Source organism: Gasterosteus aculeatus, chromosome Y, assembly GCF_964276395.1.
Source record: "Gasterosteus aculeatus chromosome Y, fGasAcu3.hap1.1, whole genome shotgun sequence".
NCBI lineage: Eukaryota > Metazoa > Chordata > Actinopteri > Perciformes > Gasterosteidae > Gasterosteus > Gasterosteus aculeatus.
Window position 1 is genome coordinate 20,517,263 of NC_135709.1, and position 21,891 is coordinate 20,539,153.

General features: G+C 44.7%; 2 protein-coding genes across 12 annotated transcripts in view; one reads left to right on the forward strand and one right to left on the reverse strand.

Annotated features, from left to right (window-relative positions):
- Positions 1–21,891, forward strand: part of LOC120812282 (myocyte-specific enhancer factor 2A-like) — a 56,217-nt gene that overhangs the window by 27,030 nt on the left and 7,296 nt on the right. For 3 of the 11 annotated variants that reach the window (XM_078097896.1, XM_040168115.2, XM_040168118.2), the window contains exons 4-6: positions 15,843–15,974; positions 17,512–17,725; positions 19,100–19,159. In XM_078097896.1, coding sequence (XP_077954022.1) covers positions 15,843–15,974; positions 17,512–17,725; positions 19,100–19,159 — 406 coding nt within the window. Of the gene's footprint in view, positions 1–15,842; positions 15,975–16,042; positions 16,178–17,511; positions 17,726–19,099; positions 19,160–21,891 lie in introns of all 11 variants that reach the window. The other 8 variants (XM_040168114.2, XM_040168113.2, XM_040168116.2 and 5 more) reach the window with 3 other exon arrangements.
- LOC144391344 (uncharacterized) lies at positions 7,243–13,014 on the reverse strand. Its single transcript, XM_078097964.1, has 4 exons — positions 12,996–13,014; positions 10,518–10,694; positions 9,340–10,364; positions 7,243–7,269 (listed from the first exon to the last, which is right to left on the reverse strand). Exons 1-4 carry the CDS (start codon positions 13,012–13,014, stop codon positions 7,243–7,245), a joined length of 1,248 nt encoding a protein of 415 aa, XP_077954090.1.

A 21,891-nucleotide genomic window follows, 5' to 3' on the forward strand; every position in this document is an offset into this window, starting at 1 on the left:
ATGTTAATGCCTATTGATAGCATCCTGATGCTTGTAATATATCATTGCCCATTTGTTTTCATGAAAAAATCATCGTTTGTATTAGACAATGTCGACGGCTGCACTTCCACCTTAAAACATACAGTATTTTTCTTTTTCGGATACTCAATTAAGACACATTAAGGGATTAAGATGGGTCAAGATTGAAACATTTTAAGAATCCTAGCTTCGGAAAAGACTTTCGCTTTGAAGAATTAGCTAAATTACATGCGGCATAAAGGAGTCAGCTGTGGCCCATTATCTTTTATTCATGCTGCTGCTCGTGAATTACCTGCTTGGCAGAGCTGCAGAAGAGTGCTCTGGCATCCAGCAGTCACTCCTCCATCAGGGGCCCTCGGAGCAGAGCAAGGGCTCACCTGCATAAAAAATACATGGATACATTCCTTCCTTACGTAACGGTGACCACACATTTCTTTTGAAAGCCGTCTTTAAAACAGCAATGTCCCATCCGTCGGTGTCCTCATAGGACGACAGCCTGTTATTTGGGTCATTCCCCTTATTTTACATACATCCGTGGTCCACCAATGCATGTTTATGTTGACAGCACGGTATAATTGTACTGTGCATTGTGCATTACGATGATCTACCAGCTAGCCCTTCGGGCTGCTCTGAAGTAAGCTTCCCCCTAGCACAATCGGCATCTTTGCACATATTCAGAAAAATGTCCTCATTGCCCCTCTGGCGACGCGGCCCAGGTTCAGAAGTGAGGAAGCAGAGCAGAAGTAACCCAGAGTCCTGCCCAGCATCAACACGCGCTACGCAGTCGCCCATACAGCAGTTGTCGGGGGTGGTTCATTACCGGTGACATTTTATCATGATATAAAATAAATTGTAATCTGAACTGTTTCCCTGGCTGCCTCGTTTGGCACAGACATTGTTTTCAGCCTCTGCGCTTCTCCTCAGCCGCACAGATCCTCGTGCACTACACGGAGGAGCCAATACCTTATTCAGGGCAAGAATCCAGCCCTCCTCCATTTATCTGGTGAAATGGGTCTCACATGAGGCCACTTATCTACGTTTTTTTAATTGTGTTAAACCCATCTTATGTCATGCAAACAATCATGTGCTCATTTGTCCGGTTTGGGAGTCCAGAAAAAAAAGAAAGAAAAAAAACTCTCCTGCTTTTCATTGCAAAGCTCGTTTGGTGCGAGGAACTGAATCAAAGGTCACATTCTTGCCCAGTAGTACCATCTGTAGATAAAGGCTGAGCTGTGCGGTGTGGGAGAACAGTCTCCATGTTTTCCACAGATGGACGCATGCCCGGGCCGCATTGTGATAACTCAGTGGAGGTCTATGGACTCTCTCTCTCACAAACTTGGCTCGTGGTCCAAAGCGGAGCAGTAGGCTCGTTTTTTCTCCTACGTGTGTGTTGGTGTGTGCCTTTTGTGTGCGTCCGTATGTGTTGACGGTGTTAACCTTACCAACGCTCCAGGCGACAGGTGCACTGTTGTATGAAGTCCCTCCCTTTGTGTCCTTTTTAGTGTGACGGCAAAATGTTATTGTTTTACTTTTTGTGACTGTATTCGTTGTCCTTTTTGTCACATTGTACTGTACACAGCACACACACACACACATAGAAAAACTTGAAGGTAAAAGCACCTGGCTGTATGCTTATTCTTTTGCACCGAGAAATTAGTCTTGTATTAAATATGATTTGTGTTATTGTGAACCAAGCACGAGTACGATATTCATGACAGCAGCTTTGATGGTTTTGTTCCTATTGTGTTGCTTATTGAATTTTCGTGAATGCCACAAATCCAAATGCTGCCGTTGGTCATTAGATTAATCTAATAATATTTACTCTTCCTCCACTCTCTGCTCGTGGAGCTAATGAGATTTTGCTCTCATGCTCCGTAATAACCTCACACTGTTTCCCAGCGCACAAAACCACCACTGTGTCTGCAGAAGTAACCGTGGACTCAGATACCTTCACAGGCATCGCTTACCAAGTATCTGTCCTCCCTTTGAGCAAGTCAACACAATTAGGGTACATGGCATATATTATCAGGTTTGCGAGCCTTAAGTCAACCTTTAATTGTAATCTTATAACACCGGGGCTGTGGATAAGCTTTAACCCGATTTGGGAATGGAATTTTTAGTGAAATACCCATGCCTCGTAATGGTGAATAACCAGGCAGCACCGTATGAAAGGCATTGACTTTTCCCTGCTCTTTTTATGTTTTTCTCCCTGAGGATTCATGAGAGTAAACAACATTCATAGGGAAATTCAGTTTATCTTCTACATAATAAAGAGGGGCAGCCATTGTCAATGTCACTTGGGAAAAATGGACAATTCCCTCTGTATTTATGAAGGAACGGCCTCTCACAAGACTAATACAGTAAGAGGAAATGAGACTGAAATGATCAGGTAATTTCCATTAGATTTTATCTCATGATCTATATCACCTGCTGTTATGAATGGAGCTGTATTAATCGTTCAATCAGGTTTGTAAATTTTGACCATTACTGAATGTCAAACCCTGTTTATTCCTTTGAATCTGTTTTCCTTGTGAATTTCACGACTGCCCTTTGCCAGTTTTACATTGACCAAAGCGACACAATCATTGCTGCTAAGGTTCCAGGTTGTTACCAGGATTCACTTTCCCAATCAATGGTTTATTACAGTCTGCTTCAAAAGTGCATTTTCAGCAACGTAAAGCGTTAACAACCCCCCCCCCCCCCCCAAAAAAAAAAAAAAACCTTTACATTTCCAGTTATGGACACCTTATAGAGCTTTGGGGTAAATGTGCACCATGAGTTTAAGACAGGCGGTGTTTATGTTGTCAATCAAAGTCTGAGCAGTGATTAAGACTCATTTCGATCTTAATGAATGCAAATTGGCACATCTGCTGTGGCAGGCTAGCTGTCCAGACTCCTCAATTAGCATGATTGATCAATTATCCTCCTGCTGGTGGCTCGCTGGAAATGGCGCTGGGGAACTAGAGAGGTGGGGGTTGGGAAGAGAGATAAAATAGCATGGGAGGAAAAAATGAGCAGGAAAAAAAAGAATAAATCAGATGCTTTATTTTGAGTCAAGAATAATTTAATTTAATTTTACCCAGAGGCCTCACTCTTGAACACACAGTTCTTGAAACTAGACAGAGATGAAGAATAAAATCGAAATCTCTATCTGTGTTTTTTTGACGACACGCAGGCACGCAGGTTGGCACATAGGGTAGAAATCAGGTGATGTTACTCATTAAATACTTATATAATAGCTCATGTGCCTTTGAATGTGAAATGATGACGTTGTTCTACTTTTTGCTGTATTGTATTTCCATTGTGATACATCCACTTTACATGAACAAAAACCCCATTTGCATTTCAAATAAAGCGTCTGATTTTCCATCAGGAGATTTTCTGATCAAATATTCCTGTGAGAAATGAGCTTTCAGCCATCCAGTAGTGCAGCACTCTTTCAACTCTGAAATCTGTCGGGGGTAGTGTGGTGCGAAGCTTGTTTGTGTTTGTTTTAACAGTAAGCGTAAATCCTTGAATATCAAAGCACACTGGTGAGACTTATCTGAGTAGCAGCGGCAGATTGTCCTCCGTGTGTATTTATAATTGTGGCACAGAAACATAACCGGGCGGTCAAACGAGGCTCTTGCTGGCAGGCAGAGAAAATGTCACTACCGCCATTCTTGCTTAGAAGCAATATAGAGTATTACAGTAGTAATGTGCTAGCATAGCTGTGGAAGCAGTAGAGCGTTTTCTACATTATATGACAATCTAAGATAGACTATTTTTGTATATATATATAATATATACTGTAAGCGATATTTTTACGTATTCTTCATGAAACTGAAATTCTACAGCATACTTTGGCAAATGGCTAGTAACTATACACACGCTAATATGGAGTTAATGGAATAAAACGTAAATGTTTTATTTCAAAGAGATATCACCAAAAGATAGTTAAACGAGTTTGAAGATGGTTTGAATAATATTAGATTGAATGAGGTAACATTGTACATATTTTCACGATTTGAAGTCCTAACCCTGACCTTTGGAGTTGATGTCCACAAAGTGGGTGTATAAAGGTATTAAACTCAGGCTATTGTTGTTGGGTTTGAGCCGTTTTGCACGGTAAACGCTAAAAGTGTTAATGCAGTTTCATGTATATCAGAATCTCTGATCTCTGATATACTTTGTGTCTTGTTTCCACTTGTTTTTTTTGTTGTTGTTTAGTTTGTTTTTTATCTCTTTTTTTATATCTGCTTCCTTCTTGTGCTCCTGATGCTATTTTTTGACACCTTTTGTCTGTTTATCTTAAACGTTGCTGCTGTTGACCTAAGTGAACGACATCACTTCCTCTGCAACGGTACACATCTCTCTTTGTGTCAATGTTCCTGAGTAGAATCTTCATAATGCTGCTGCTCAATCTACTTGTCCGAGGTATTAAAAGTATTAAAAGGTTGAGAGAAATACGGCACCTGATTTGGTCTTTTTCACATAACAATAAGATATGGACATTAAAATGTTTAACATATTTATTTCTCTCCACTTCACTCCACCTGGAATGAATGTTAAGTAAATGTCTGTTCATCCAGCTTTTACCATACAATACTTGCAGGACTTTTACTGCTTCGGCATTAATAGTTTATCTATTAATATCTACTAGTTTAACATCAGCAAGTCTTTGTGTTGCCTTCTTCTTCTACCACTGCCAGTACCCTCATTCCAGTTGGAAAAAGCATGAAAAGTACAGAAAGACATTGTTTGCATGCGCCCCACTGACCCTGAAACTCACCCCGGTTTTGGTTTCCCACCATCAGAAAGCATCACTAAACCGCAGCGAGCGGCCCGGCCTCGAGTCGGAAAATGGACATTAAGCAGAGTTTGGCTGGTAGGTGAACCACAGTCGATGTGCAATGGTCTGCGACATGCTTACGTCCAGAGGCGCTCCCTTTGGTTTCCAGCAGTACCCACCCACCCCAAAGTGTGAAGAACATCAGATGAGAGGTTCATAACAAGCAAAGAACAAGCAGGCAGACAGAGAGAAGCTACATCAATTAAAAGCATTGTTCAATGATTTATGTCTTGATTACAATCAACATCCAGCCGTCTGCCCGTATTTGTCTACTCTAGTGCTTTGTCAGCATTATGCCTTCATCGTATTGCTTTATTGCTCTTTTTCATATTCCACCGTCAGTTCCACCGAGTTCAGAGCAGCACTGATGAGAAATCCTTTTTAAGCTAAATCAAATGTCATTTCTGTTGACATAGACTTATTGGGTTGATGTTGATTTTTCAGGGCTTTTGAATATATGTGAAATATTCTTCCTGCCAGCCGATTTTTAATATTACAGCACTTTTTTTTGGTCCCTGGTGATTTATTGGAGTGATATTAAAATTATTTTCTATATTTTTATTTTGACTGTAAGTCAAAATACACAGTATTGCAGATTATATCAAGTATGAAGGTATTACTGTAGCTTAAGTGTGAGTATTTTATTTCAATAAAGGGACATGTACGGTCTCTGTGATGCTGCTATATAGGAAAAGAGTTTTTTTTCCTCAAGCACCATCTGTACGTCGCCACATAAATGCTGAACCTGTCAGTAAATCTGCTCTCTCTGGAGAGGACGCTAAAGTAACAGCAGGAGCAGTCATTAATGAGTGATTCTCAAATTCTATTACCTCTTCATTTGGGTCTCCTGCAGACACACGAGCGACTTCCTATTTCCCTGTGCGCGCAGACGGATTTGTATACCTGAGAGCAGTGATTTCACCTCCGAGCCGGAGTTAACTAGTGTTGTTAGTCAAAACAAACGCACTGGTTTTCCACACGGCATCAGCATCTATTTTCAGACGAGTGCAGTGGGACAACTTAAAAATAAATGCCTCCCAAATAATATCAAGAAAACAGAGGGATACGTGGTACAACTTATCCAGCTGATTTCATGTATCATCTCTAATATATAAAGCATTGATGTCTCTTATGGACTAATGTGACTCTGGTGAGACGTCTGGTGAAAGTCTTCTCCTTCCGCGGCGAGTGGAGCAGTATTAATGGTTCTGTTTTGAGCAACACGCCGGGTTTCAAAGTGCCCCTTTTTGTAGGACAAGGACTCCTTTTCCTCTGGGCTTTCAGGGAAAAGGGTCACCAGTCCTCTTTTGTAGTTTTCTGAGTGTAATGAAACAGTTGTGATAATGTTCACGCGAGCATATCACATGGTGTTCTGTAATAGGTGTCCTCTGCTGGAACAGAAATACACAATAATTGCCACCGAATGGCAAAGTAATGGCCTCTGATTTTTTGAAAATGTAGCTTGATTATTGAAAATAAACCTGTCATACTCAGCACTATCCCCCTTTTTCATATGGAATCAGTTATTGTTTGACTTGCTGGATGGTTTCCTCTGCGTTTTAAACCCATTATGGATTATAGCTCACTTTTTATATTGTACCCAGTGTGTGATGCTTGTTACCAGGTTACAGCGGAGAGATTTGAGCTTTTAGCACGTGTTGTACTTCACTCACGTCAGAGCCTTTTTCCCCCCCTCAGCAGGTCTGTTTCAGAGCACATAATAAAAGGAGACAGAACAACACAAGACCACATGCCACGCTGTCTTCTTATATATTAGTTTCCATTGACGCAAACGAGTTAATACTTCAAGGTCAAACAATTGCTATACAAAATCTGAAGTTTATTCACTAAAGAGAAACATGTTTCAGTGTTTCATACTTGTGTTTCCTCTCTGCAGTAACACCGTGTTGGACGGCATGCAACAATGCATTCAATTCTCAAAGTGAGCTCCAACCGCCTACCTGTGGCAAACTGCGATACGTGCATGAAATAGGTAAATGTTCAGACATTAAGCTTGCCTAATTTGGTCTGATCTAGTTACACAGCAACAGTGATGCCAGCCATGTCTTTAGACCCCCCCCCCCCCCCCCCCCCGGCCTTGAGTCCACCCTCTTCGCTCAGCCCGCAACGACCTTGCGGGCTGAGCGTCTGAAATGAGACCTTCATGCACAGCGCCGTCTGTAGGTTAGCCCGCGCAACAATCCGCTTGCCCTTGTGCCCCCTCCCCCTCCCCCCCCACACACACTGTGCGTGCTGTGCGGCCGACCCCTCCTGCCCAGGAGCGAGGACAGAGCCAGGCCTGCTGGGGATTGGGTGTGGGGGTGGAGGAGGGGAGCGAGCTGGCACCGTGCCACCTTCCTCTGGCTGGGGGCAAAGAGGGTGGTCGCTGTGTCTCAGATGGACGAGGACAGGTCTGTGGTCTGGGTATAGAGTGTTGCAGAACAGACGTCATGCTGGCACATCCTGCCGTCTCTGCCGCTTGCTCCCCTGGCCCTCCGTACTCGCCTTATCGGAACTCCTAATTGTCCTTATGAATATTTTAGAGGCAAGCAGGAATGGGAGTTCAGGGTTGGGGGGTATGGTTTCAAGGGCCCTGACAGCTAATGATCCACTCAATGACCAGAGAGAGAGAGAGAGAGAGACAGAGACACGGGAATGGAAACGGTTATAAAGATTTTCAGAAATCTCCATATCAATGTATTTGACTGGAGTGTAATTCAGTCTGATCAGTTATTAATGTGTGCCACCTATTCTCTTTGTGAAGTGGGAACAGAGAGTGTGTTCTCATTCTTTTTAATCTGTAGATAAAGATGACATTGGTTTGCCTTTATCCTCAAGTTGTAGCTGAATTCCCTCTTGTCTATACTGAAAATATGCAGTCTGCTGATTGAGACTGTTCCCTCTGACTATGGCGGCTAATAGCTTTGTCACATCAGTCATTCACCACAGTCTCAGAGCAGAACGCTCCAAAGGGACAGCTCACTGCACAGCAATTTCCTCTTACTCACTAAGATGGATGGGCTATTTTTAATTGCCAATTTAGTTGGTTGAACGCAGGGAATCCTTTGCGGGATATACACTATAGAATATAATTACATTACATTACATTACATGTCATTTAGCGGACGCTTTTATCCAAAGCGACGTACAATAAGTGCATTCAACCATAGGGTACAAACTCAGGAGAACAAGAAACAAGAAAGTGCAATTTCCTCAAATAAGCCAATTTACAATTTGCTATAGATGAGTGACGTTACAAGTACAATTTAAGTGCTACAATTTGTTAGTCTTTAGTCGAGGTAGAGTCTGAAGAGGTTTGTCTTTAGTTTGCGGCGGAAGATGTGAAGGCTCTCTGTGGTCCTGGTGTCTTCAGAGAGCTCGTTCCACCATTTCGGCGCAAGGACAGCGAAGAGTCGAGACCTAGTCGAGTGTTTTGCTCTCAGTGAGGGAGGGACGAGTAGTTTTGCAGATGCAGAGCGGAGAGTGCGGGTTGGGATGTAGGGTTTGACCATGTCCTGGATGTAAGCTGGACCCAATCCATTCACAGCATGGTACGTGAGCACCAATGTTTAGAACTGGATGCGGGCGGCCACCGGTAGCCAGTGAAGAGAGCGGAGGAGTGGAGTAGTGTGGGAGAATTTCGGAAAGTTGAAGACCAGTCGAGCTGCTGCATTCTGAATGAGCTGCAGAGGTCGAATGGCGGTGGCAGGGAGACCAGCCAGGAGGGAGTTGCAGTAGTCCAGGCGGGAGATGACAAGAGCCTGAATCAGTACCTGCGCTGCCTTCTGAGTGAGAAGGGGACGTATTCTCCTGATGTTGTAGAGCGTGTATCTACAGGATCGCGTTGTCGCGGCGATGTTGGGAGTCAGGGAGAGTTGGCTGTCGAGTGTGACGCCGAGGTTCTCAGCGGTCAAAGTGGGCGTTAGTACGGAGTTCCCAAAGTTGACTCTCAGGTCCTGGGTAAGGGAATCTTTTCCGGGAAAGAGAAGTAGTTCAGTCTTGTCGGGGTTGATTTTCAAATGGTGGGCGGACATCCACTGAGAGATGTCAGTTAGACAGGCAGAGATCCGAGCCGCCACCTGGGTGTCCGAGTGAGGGAAGGAGAGAATTAGTTGGGTGTCATCGGCATAGCTGTGGTAAGAGAAGCCATGCGAGCGAATGACAGCGCCAAGAGAGTTGGTGTAAAGCGAAAACAGGAGGGGACCCAGCACGGAACCCTGAGGAACTCCAGTAGTAAGAGGACAAGGTTCCGACACAGATCCTCGCCAGGTTACCCGGTAGGTGCGGCCATCGAGGCAGGACGAGAGAAGGGAGAGAGCAGAGCCTGTGACACCAAGTTCCTGAAGGCAGGAAATAAGGATCTGGTGGTTGACCGTGTCAAATGCAGCAGAGAGGTCCAGAAGGATGAGGACAGAGGAGAGAGAGGCGGCTCTAGCAGTGTGGAGTTGCTCAGAGACAGCAAGGAGAGCAGTCTCTGTAGAGTGGCCTGCCTTGAAACCTGACTGGTGGGGGTCAAGGAGGTTGTTACAGTGTGATGGAATGGGGTCAAGAGGGCAGGTGGTCGGACGGGCAGAGGTTACTAGGGTAAGAATTTGGTTAGGAGAGAGGGCGGTGAAAGAGGAAAGTGAGGGCGAAGGAGGTGAGGTCGGTGGGACGCGAGAAGTAGGAGGTGGGTTTGAGAAGGAGGAGCGTATGTCAGCTATTTTCTTGGTGAAGTAGTTGACAAAGTCTCCCGGAAGAAGGGTGGAGGGGGGAGGAGGGGTAGGGGGTTCGAGGAGATTGGAGAAGATCGAGAAGAGTTTTTTGGGGTTAGAGAATGAGGATTCGATTCTGGATTGGTAGAAAGAGCTTTTGGCAGCAGAGATAGAAGCAGAAAACGAGGAGAGGAGAGATTGAAATTCAAGCAGGTCGTCAGGTCGTTTACATTTACGCCATCTCCTTTCCGGCGCTCGCATGGTGGCTCTCATGGCACGGACCGGTTGAGACAGCCACAGAGCCGGAGGGGATTTGCCAGTCCGTCGTGTCGTAAGAGGGCAGAGAGAGTCTAGAGAGGAGGAAAGAGTTGAGAGGAGAGTCTCTGCAGCAGCGTTCGGATGCAAGAGTGAGAAGGATTCAGTTGAAGGGAGAGCTGATAGAACAGAGGATGCCAGCGAGGAGGGAGAGAGGGAGCGAATATTGCGACGAGCCGGTATAGAGTTAGTCAATGAGGGAGGTTTGTTAGTTATAGAGAGTGGAAGGGAGTAAGAGATGAAGAAGTGATCAGACACATGAAGTGGAGTTACAGAGAGGTTGGTGGTAGAGCAGTTTCTAGTAAAGATGTAGTCAAGGTGATTGCCGGCTTTGTGAGTAGGAGGAGAGGGACTGAGTGACAGAGCGAAGGAAGAAAGTAGGTGTAAGAGGTCAGATGACTTCTCTGTCTGGATGTTGAAGTCACCCAGGAGGATGAGCGGAGGTCCATTTTCGGGGAAATTAGACAGGAGAATGTCCAGTTCTTCCAAGAAATGACCTAAGGAGCCTGGCGGACGGTAGAGGACAATGATGGTTAATTGTACCGGGTGAGTGATTGTTACAGCATGGAATTCAAAGGACAATGGGGTGGATGGTGGTAGAGGGTAGAGAGAAAAGCTCCATTTGGGTGAAATGAGTAGACCTGTGCCACCACCCCTACCAGTGGGCCTGGGAGTGTGGCTGAAGGAGAAGGCGGAGGAGAGAGCGGCTGGGGTGGATGTGTTCTCAGGTGTGATCCAGGTCTCGGTGAGAGCGAGGAAGTCGAGTGACTGCTCGATAGCGAAGCCGGAGATGAAGTCTGCCTTGCGAGTCGCTGACTGGCAGTTCCAGAGACCTCCTGTGACGAGGTGCTGGACATGTGTGGAGCGGGTGGGATAGGTGAGAGAGGAGAGGTTACGATAGAGAGCAGATCGAGCCCGAGGCCTGTAGTATCTGCGGGAAGAGATTCGAACAGGTACGGGTAAAGGGGTCAAACACATTATTAAAAATAGCAGAAGAATGCGCCGCATTCAGCCGCCCCGAAGACTGCCACGAAAACTCCTTTGTCTTTGTTCTGCTCGTCTTCGTGCTGCGAGGATACGCAAACGCTGAAGCTAACGCTTCCCACGATTTCTAGTTAAATACTCCCTCGTTAGTGGAAGTCGGCTGCGGCTGCGCTGGCCGCTCCCCCGTCGGTTAGGAGACAAAAGGTCGATTGGCCTCGACAGAAACTCCTCAATATGCAAAACACCAATAGCTTGACACCCTAATCAGTGAACAATCACCATGTGGTGTTTTGACAAAATGAGAGTTTAAGGATACAAGTCTTATTTGCTTCAGAAAACAAGGCAAAACAGACTTAGATCAGGTCAAAACCTAGCAGAGTTAGGAGGGCACACTGGCAGTTAACTTAATAGTAGAATCTAGAACACAAACTGGCACTAAAAGACTGAAAGAGCTTGAGCAAACTAGCAACCAAGATAACTTCAAACAAAAAGAACTGGCCGTGAGACGACAAAAACTAAAGCAAATCAGCAATCAAATTAACTTAAGACACTAGAATCAACAGCAAATTTAGCAGACTAGCTTGGTTTAAAGAAAGAGATACTTAGTCCGATTTCAGGTCGCCTGGATGTCTGGTGGCCTTGGTGGCCTTGTAGAAGAGATGCACACAGTTTGTTCATGTATTTATCCATCGTTGCTTCCGATTTTGTGAGCATTCCTGTCTTTGGATTAATGTCTCACTGCAGTTCGAGCTCATGGTATGTTGTGCGGTCCTTTCAGGTGGGATTGAATGTCGCCATGTATGTACAGCTACAAAAAAATGATATCAAAATTAAATGCAGACAATTGAGTGGCCCCATCCCGCTGCTCTTCCTGTCCGATGTGTAACAAGACAATGGAGTAAGCCACAGGAAGCACATGAATCCCTCCCCGTATCCTCATATCCGTCAGCATAGGGTAATGTTCCTGAGATTAAACAAGATATGTTTGGGAATTACAGTGGTCGCCTTATCTAATTGCCTCCCCCTCACTTTCAACTCACAATATTGAGGAAGGCACCCTACGGTGACTTAGAGCGGCAGACGGTGCCCCACCGAAGGAGGCTTTTATTCCCCTCAAGTGAAGACTACGGCACCACAGGGAAAAGAGAGCATGGCTGTAGTGAAAGTCTCTTTAAGTTATAAAAAAGCAGGAATATTCCTTTTGCAGATAAAAGCTTTCCTATCAGCCGCCTCCCCGCGCTGATTTGCCAGTGCGCTCACACTCAAAGAAGCCCTTTGATAAGCACATTAGGTGGAACGGCCTGGACACAATGGTGATGTCATGAGGATTAGCATGCTACCTCGCTCCGTGTAGCGGCGGGCGCAAAGGCTAATTCACAGCAACTGACGTGCGAGGAGAGCCGGCTGAAATGAGGGAAGGCGGCGGCACAACAGCCGGGTTAAAAAGTAGCTTCTATTGACTTCAAAGAAGGATTGAATGATGCATTAAACATTGTGGTTGCTTTTGCACCCACGGAACATTCGGTGTCATTTCCGCCCGTTCTGCCATCCCGCCGGTGAGGCGCCTGTTATCAGAGTAGTGGTGCGCCAGTTACAGGTCAGGTGGTGCTCCGCCAACTGTGAAAGCTACTGTGAGTGTGATTCAGGCAGCCATGGAAGAAACAGCCTCCCAACGCCTTCCTTTCAACCATCTCCCCCCCCCACCATTTTCAAGTTCGGCTTTTATACTAAACCACTATCTGTCTCCTTTCACCCTGCTTGTACAGTACATGAATAAGTTAAATGTAGAAAGCTCTCTTGACTCAAGCGAGGGAGAACATTAGAGGGAAATTGTTTTCCAAGACTCACAGCAGCACTGCACGTTGTACTGAAGAAACAGGGGATGTAGGTGGCTTATGCAATGGTTTCAGTCTTATTTTTAATACATGGGATAGTGTTTGCTTCAATTTCGCCATAGGAAAATGTGAGTACGAGCCTTAGAAGTAATTCTAAGGTCTTGAATTGAGCTGTCTTAGATATATACATGTATTCATAGCAGTTATTAAGGTACCGATGGGGCAGATTGTGGTCCTGGTGTCTGGTGATATATCTGTAAAAAGGAAAGTGGTACGCTGATCACATTCAGTACATTTCAAATGTAGAGAGGCATTTACTTTGCTGAGTGTTCCCCATGGTTACAGCCAGTGTAGGTTATTATTCAGGGCTCAGGCGGAGATATGGCGAATGGATGTTTTCTTCAGCATAAGGAAGCCTCAAGGCCTCCAACGACGGAACATGTTTTTTTTAAGAGACATTCAGGTATCACAGGAGGTAAAGTGACGGACACACATACGTGCATGCGCAGACAATGGTGCCCAGTTGGTTTGACGTCAGCCACTCGGAGTCTCATTTTTATTTGAAGAGCAACATTTCTATCAATACAGGTTTGGACTGCTGTGAGAAAATAGCAGCTGGCCTTGTTCCCACTCATCTTTGTGAATCTCTCAGGACGTTGTGAATAGATTACACAAGTTCCCTTGTCCATACTCTCTCCAGCCCCCTTTCCCGCAACAAACGGCCCATATTGTTCATTAGAAAGGCATCTGAAAATCCCAACCTAAGTTGCATTCACATCCAGCCAACTCTGCATACTAAAGCTGAACCCCACAACTTGATTTGGCAATCGAGGGGAGCTTTTGAAAACTGCTTTGCGTCTTAACTATTCATAAAGCAAAACTAAGTTACATATTTAATTGTCCTATGAATTTTTATGGATAGAAGTTTTTGAAATGAGCAGGAATTTTTTTCTTTTCTGTGTAGCGTCTGGAGCAGACTGACATACGAGAGCAATGTCAACGTGGTCCCTTCTACGGCCATACCTCTGCACCACTGCCTCTGATTGGCCAGCGTGGGGAGCCAGGTCCCGACAGGTGTTTGGAAAAGGGACACCTGTTTGGACAGTGCTGATCCAGTGATCCATTTACTGCGAGCTGTGGCCGGGGTCAGCAGGGCATCGGAAACATGCCAAGTCATTTAACAGAATACGAATTACGGCCGTCAAAAGCTGTCCATATACAGTGCATCTTTGTGAAGATAACACACATTTTGTGATGGTCACGTATAGTTTTGTGGAGTCGGATCTGCTATCTGGTTATGCTCACCCCCTCTGCTGCTGCAACCCCTTCATCGTGGTGTGCGTGGGTGCTGGCCAGGCTTGTTGTGAAAGTAGAGCAGCCCGGCCCATCTCACACAGCCATGCGCAGTCCTGACCAAAGTATTCCCATAATGAGTAGGTTGGAAACCTAAATTTGCGGGTTTGAGATTAGATCTTTGGCTCACTGGGGGAGAAAGCGGATCGTTTAACCACAGTAAACACAGGCCTTTCAGGACCAGCAAGGGCGTTTTCTTAGAATGAGAAGAATGCCGCTGCTCTATACCGCACAAACAGTAATGCTTCTGTGTTACAATGCTGGCCATTCATTATCTAGAGTCTCTCTCTCTGTCTGCATTGTCAACACTTCATATCGTTGAAGAGATGTGGGTTTTTCCTCTACATTATTCCTCCACGTTGTCGTTCTTGTTCCCCATAACGTACACTGCTTGGAAAAGGTCTGCACCTGAACGCTTGGAGACGGAGTGAGCAGGCCAGGGATTAAGAGTCGGTTTAAACGAATGACGATATTATCGACTCTCGTAAAGCCATGCTGCAGGTTTTAGGAAATGTAACTGAGGTTGTGGTGAGCATTGCTGGGTTAGCCACATCGTCTGCACAGACCTACACGTACTGTTACGTTGGTGTCAGAGGATGTAGCAGCTGTAGAAATACACCCCTAGCCCCCCTGTCCGTTCCTGCCGCATACACACACACCCCCACACACACCCCCCCCCCCCCACACACACACACACACACACTCACACACACACACACACACACACACACACACACACACACACACTGCACATATGTGCCGCAGACACGCCTGCTCATATATATTGTCTTTATCCTTTTGCACATACACACACACACACACACACACATTCTCCACTTTCTTGGGTTATAGAACAGAGAGTGCGGTCTCATTAGTGCGTGTAGGTTCCTCTCGCCCGGTTCACACCGCCCCCCCCCGCATCCACCAGGGTTGGTGACCTTCCTGTAGCGGCGCGGCCTCCGAGGCAGCCCGCAGACGGGCAGGGTGCTGCTGTGGACCTGCACTAGTCTGATAGAGGGACCTTGGAAGCCACACATAAATCATGTTTTGATGTACACTGCCTTGATATCACTTGCTGTCACATGCTGTCAGCAGGTCTTGTTAACAACCGCTATTCAGAGCTGTAATGAGGAGCAGAGAACAGCCTGTAAGGAAGTGAGCAAAAGAGCACCGCGTTGCATTTAAGTTGTGTGACATATTTTCTTTCTTTTTTTCTTGAATTTTGAAATAGTGCTATTCTTTACACCCTGCTGTATGTACTTATGAGTGCTTTTCTTTTGCAATAACTGTTTAATTTCCTGCTCAAATAATCTTTTATTTATTTATTTTTTGACCACATTTGATTAGCATTTTTATCTTCCTTGTGCAATAACATCGATGATCTGACTATGTACTGGTTTCAAACTGGGACTGTCTTGTAGGATCTTCATATGCAGGGGGTTCTTCCAGCTGGTTGACTTATGATAACTGAAACATAATGAAAAATGCATAAGAAAAAACACCAACGGATGGAGTTCAGAAGGGTGGGGGTGGGGGGTGGAAGGAGGCGGACAATATTTTGTTTCTCTGAACACTTCTGAAGGGTGAAAGGATGTAGAGTCACATTTCGGTTGGTGCAGAGCCTTGTATCGAACTATAACGCAGCCTTGCATCGGTGCAGCAGCTGTTCATACTGTGCTGTAAACAAATATAGAAATTGGAGGACAAATATTGATTCCCCTACATGTTTGATATATGTTTTATACATTGGGTAACAAGCAACAAAACGCAACTGCTACATTGTTTCTCTTCAATTGTGCAATTTCCTTTCAGAAATTGAGAAACAAAGGCCATAATGACTGTGCTAGCCCTGATCCTGAAGACTGTTTTGGGCACAGCCCCCTCATGGACGACCATTACGGCAAACTAAACGAAGAGAGTGATTTAATGTACAAGCGCTGTGGTGTAAGTACTTCCTTTTGTCTCCTGCTGTTTTGTGTTGATTCCTGTCTTTATGTTGATGTTCACTACAGGCGCTAAACAAGAAAGAACACAGAGGTTGTGATAGCCCGGACCCCGATGCCTCATATGTCCTCACTCCTCACACAGAAGAAAAGTATAAAAAAATTAATGAGGAGTTTGATAATATGATGAGAAATCATAAAATCGTAAGTACTGTCAATGCAACGTTTTTGCTTGGCTTTGTGGCACAAAGGATTTTCACTCTTTTTTTTTCATTCAACTTTTTCCTCTTTTTGTTACACCCCAGAACCTCTGTCAACTCCTTTCAGAGCTACTCTAGCTTACGATTAATGCCCCCCTTCACTGGGTCTGCGTTTGTTTCTCATGTTGATTTGTTCTGCGACTGATATTTTGGCACAGCCTGATAAGATCACATTTCATGTGAACAGGTGAGACGTTCCATGCTTCTGCTGGAAAGATTACACCCTAGTATTATGGTCATGTTATCAAAGATCAAACAGCTGTCACTATTTAAACACATCAGGAATGTACAAATATTTGCTCCCGTATCTTAATAGTTTATCCCTAAAGATCTGCGGCGGTCTGTTTATTTTCTGCATCTCAAACCGTGTTTTTATCTCCTTGCATAAAAAATAACAGTCCCTTGGTAAAATTTACAATTTCTCCTTTTAAATCTTTCTATTGCTTCTCTCTCAAAGCATTCCACCGTAAAATATCTGTTACTCCTGAACAGCTCCGGCATCAAAGTGTTCCCAGAGCACACTAACATTACACTGTCATTTAGCATCTTCTCTCTCCTGCACCAAATAATACAATGGCTCACCCTCTAAAATACCACAAATCCTTTGTGATCTTATCATGCGTGACAATATTAGAATTTTGCCAGAACATTTGCTTACTAAGCAGTCGTTTTCTCTGAAGAGAAATGAAGAGCATCACTTTGCCATTAACAAACTAATGATAACACCTGACTGGCTCACTAGATAATGCTATGAATAAACGTTCCCACTGCCACCTGTCATCCTCACTTACGCTTTGCACAGTCAGTGCCTGGTAGGTGAATGCAAAGTGAGTCACGATTCTTGCAGTTGTGAATCCCCTCCACCCGTCTCTGCTGGTCCCAGAAACACAATGTACAACAAGTACACATGTAGTGCTGACTGCTGCAATGCCGAAGTGATCACCTGAATGCATGTCTTTTTGTTTGGCGTGTGTTGCGGTAGCACTGGAGATGTGTGTGCATTCCTTGTGTGTGATGTTAATGAGAATCAACATTTTTTGAAGGTTATATGCCGTCACTCACCACCCCTCGTCTCAGACAGAAATGTCTCATAAAATGTTTTGTTTTTGAAGCAACAGCCAAGTTTAAAATGTCCTTGTTTATTAAAGCGAACCCTCGAGGGATGCTCTCTGTTAATGATGCCATGACAACCACTGACCCATCAGATTCCTCATTAGACCTTGGGTTTTGAGTGTGTTTGTGTGTAAACCTCTGTGTGTGTTTGTCTCCTTCTTCTAGCCCTCAGCATTGCCTCAGCAGAACTTCTCCATGCATGTGGCAGTGCCTGTGTCCAATCCCAATGCCATGTACCAGCCAGGAGGGAGTCTGGGCAGCCAGGCCCTGGCAGCAGCCGCTGCCTCCCTGAGTGACAGTGGGATGCTGTCCCCTCCACAGGCCTCCCTGCACAGAAACGTGAGCTCAAGTGGAGGACCGCAGAGGCCCACCAGTGCAGGTTAGTAGAAAACATCACCTGGTAATTGGTCAAAGTGGTGTACAGAGGATGATCCACTCTGCAGAATTTATGCATTTGATTAGTGTCCTTTTGTGTGTATTTGTATGTGGTAGTATCATCTTTCTAACAATTCTGATAGCATAAATGTTCTTTTTTTTATTGTCGAACAACTTCACAACTGGTGAGAACGGATGCTTAGCGTAGAAGCAGGGGGGCAAGATATAACCTGTTCTCTCCAAAACTTCAAGCCACGTAGTGATCTGACCCCCATTAACACTTTGTTAAATGACAGAACTGAATAATGTGTTGCTTTTAAGGAGTTACAAGCTGTACTACTCTGAATAATATTTCTATATGAAACAATGTTTACCAAAGCATTTCTTTCAGATTCTACTTCACATTGATAATAAAACCGGTTCCTTCATGCAGCCATGTTATAGTTATGGCACATATCCGCACTAATGCCACAGTGCTTTAGCCAAGTTGTTCAGTAGATGTTCAGCCGGGCGCCAGGCTAGCTGTTTCCTTAAACTCTCTGTTTTTATGCTAAGCTAGGCTAATAGCTTTTTGGCTCCAGTTTCATACCTGACCATAGACATGGGATTATTGTCAATCCCATCACCTGACTCTCCGCAAGAAAGTAATCAAGCTGATGTTTTGAGCTATTGCTAAAGTAACTTCAAGGTTTTTTTGGTTGTTTCTGATGCGTGTAGATTCTCATAGAATGTTTGTTCTAGCTGGCTGTGGATGTACACAACCTAAGGACAAGCATGCCACATCACACTTGTTAACACACATATCTCATTGTGAGACTACGTTAGTATTTGTATGACTGTTCTTACTGTCAGTCCAGATGGCTTTTGAAGACTTGAAGATTCAGTTACACTACTAGCAACAAGTAGCGAAATGCTTCATTCAAAATCAACCACATGTAAAAAAAAAAAACTAACACCTCCCAAAGCGCAGGGAGGTCCACTTCATGTCTATTTCTCACACAACAAACTGTCATTGTGCTGTCATTTCAGTGTATTTCTTGAAGAAGTAGCTACTTTCACTGTAGATGATTTCTAAAAAAAGACTAATTTCTTCTTGGAAGTGAGTCCTCATACTGGAGTCCTGCAGTCACCGTCTCTGACTTTATACAGCTAACAAAACACCCTTCTGAACGTGGCTTGATCTAGCTCTCTTTAGTCTCTTTAGTCATACAGTAGAGTACAAATGTTCCCATCATGAGAACAGATGCCTGCCTTACGTGCGCGCTGAACTAAGATCTACATGGCATTTTCATGTCTTGTCTGGCATCTCCACCACATGCTCCGCTAGCTTGCAGGAGCATGCAGATGGTTAATCATATCACTCTGTGCATCTCGTTAGGTGGCATGCTGGATAACACAGACCTTTCACTGCCAAGTGGTGTGGGCTCCAGCCCAGCGGGTAAGTCCTCCCGGAGAGATATATTAGCTCTGTCCCTCTGCCCAATCGGCCTCCTGCTGAGCACGCAAGCCGGATCGTTGCGTATCCATCTGTGATTGGGGGTCGTCGTGGCGCAGGGGTTAGAGAAGGTGTGTTGGGAAGCACAAGGTTGGTGGTTCGATTCCAGGCTGCCCCATGTTCCATGTCGAAGTGTCCCTGAGCAAGACACCTGACCCCTAATTGCTCCCCAGGCCAAAAAAAAAGTCTGTGAAAAGACTTTCCGCTGCATGCAAAGGGAACTCCTGTGTTCCCTGTTCCCAATTGCTCGTCTCCGTTGAACGGATTATGTGATCGTGTGTAGCAGATGGAAAATGGCTCCGCGGCATTCACAAAGTGTGGTGTTTGTGCTTGAAACTGAACCGAGGTGTAACCGGGCAATTGGCTGCCCAACCGACTGATGAATAAACGCAGCGTTTCCTTGCTTCATCCTGTTGCCTTGCCTCTATCGACAGGTGCATCTGTTTCGCCCTCTCACCCCTCACCCCTCCCCTCTGTAGACCAACATAACCCTTTTGGTATTCGGGGCCATGACATCCCCTAAGTCCTCAGCACACACCGTACACATGACCGGACAGTCTGTCATGGCTGCAACGTGCTGTGTGAGAGGTGGAGGCAGGTGGAGTTTAACTCTTTCTGTGTCCCTTGGCCCGCTGCACTACATATAGTGAGGTGTTGTCAAACGCTACGGTATCTAATGCTTGTATCTTGTTTGGTGACCATAAGAATGTAGGCTTATAGTGAGATATCTGGCCAGGTATTAGAGAGTATGAAGAGCACCTCGGCTCGGTTTACAACAATTAAAGAGCGCTGGGTACGTTTTAAGTTGAGGGTGTGGTACCGAGTCGGGATCCTCTGCCAGGGGCCGTCAGCATTTGGCACCGTGTGAGCATGCTGCAGCTGTTGTTTGTACCAAGTGTGTAGAACAGCAGAAAGGGTGGAGGGACCTTTCCAGCCCTGCAGTCACATGACCATTCCTGACATAGTATGTTTCACCAGTGGCAGCTTTGACCGCAGCAGAAGTCTTTGAAAGTGGCTAGATGCAAGACGTGCTGTGTGACATCTTTACTCCTGTTTAATGGTGTCAGCAAGTTCTATATTATATATTATTTATTGAATGGCAAATAGAAGATTATTTTCCACACAGCTGTTGGGTCCTTGTCGATATGGGCAGCTGTTTAAATTGTGGGATCTGGATAAGTTATTATTTGCTAATTAGGTCATTTATAACTAATTATTAATTTTTTTAATTTTCCAGCACATGTTCTGTGTGATCATGGCGTAGTGAACATTACCGGCACGATTTGCCAGGCAAACACATTTCAGACAGTCCTTTTTTAAAATAAGCCATCTGTTATTGTTCTTGTCTAGTCGACTAATTTGATGCTGCTACTGTGGTCTGCATTTCTATAATAGATATTTTCTTCCAACAGCCCATACAATTAAACCTAATTACATGCTGGTCCATGACTGGTGAACATTTGGAATTTCAGTTGGAGAAGATTTATTGGCAACTACCGAGCCGTTGGTGAAGTCTGAATATGGAACGAGGGCAGATATCCGAAAACGTTCCCGCTGAAAGGCTGGGTCTTAACTTGTGGCTCTTACCGTGGCTCAAAATTAACTTTGTGGTCCGAGTATTTGTGCAGACATGTGTTCCCATCTTGGCAAGTGTTTGAAAGAAGTGGGATTTATGTATCATCAGACATCTGAGGACATAATCAGAGGCAGATTCCAAAGATATGCGAGTCAGGTGGGTTAATCCACCGCTAAATGAGCTAGCGAACAGAGCGGTGCTTTCTGTCTGTCCTCAGACCGCAGCCAAGGCCCCTTCAGAATAAAACAACAGCGCTGACCGACTTTTATCGAAACTGCCAAGCTTTAACCAATTCCTTTACATGCACCAACGTCGCATTCCCACTGAATGACATCTTCGCTGCTTTTAATCAGTTTTTCTATTTTTAGGGACTCAGACATTTTACTCTGCCAATTGTGTAAACAGTCTTTTTCTTCTCGCAGCAGCCGGGTCTCGTATGATCAAAGCGTCAAGCGAAGGCCATCGCTGCTTGTATATACTGTTTATTCATCTGCAAGATACTTTTGTCAGCTCCATAACTGTTTATTTGACCGTGAATTGTTGCTGTCCTTATCAGTAGTCTGAGGGGCTATTGTTCCATTATGTTCCTATGCACGAGGCTGCTCATTGTGCAAACTGGGATACACCAAACAAAATGGAGAAGACCGCAACTTGTCGAAGTGTTAGTGATTTGTTGATGCAGGGCTAGGCGCCGGTCATTCTTTCTTCACTTTGTTTTAAGGGTTTCGTAATGTATGTGTTGGTAAGGTGTAGTTTTACGTAGGCTTACACAACTTGAATTCAATTTTAAATTCATGCAGATTTGAAATATTGCTGTTTTTTTAGATAACAAATTCACAGCTCTGTTTTCATAACAGTGGATTTGTTTGGAATTTGCGGCATCTCGCCTTGAATATCTTGCAGGTCTGTTTGTTGAAAACGAAACTACTGTGGGCCAACAAAAACACAAAGAATTAATTTCTTCGTTTCGGTAAAGAAATACTAAGTGAAGACAGTTTCTAGTGACAATTTGCGTTTTTTGGTACTGGTATGATTTATTATTTTTATTATGGACAAGTTGTGTGCGAGGGAGGTGGATGTGACTCCTAAAATGAATTGG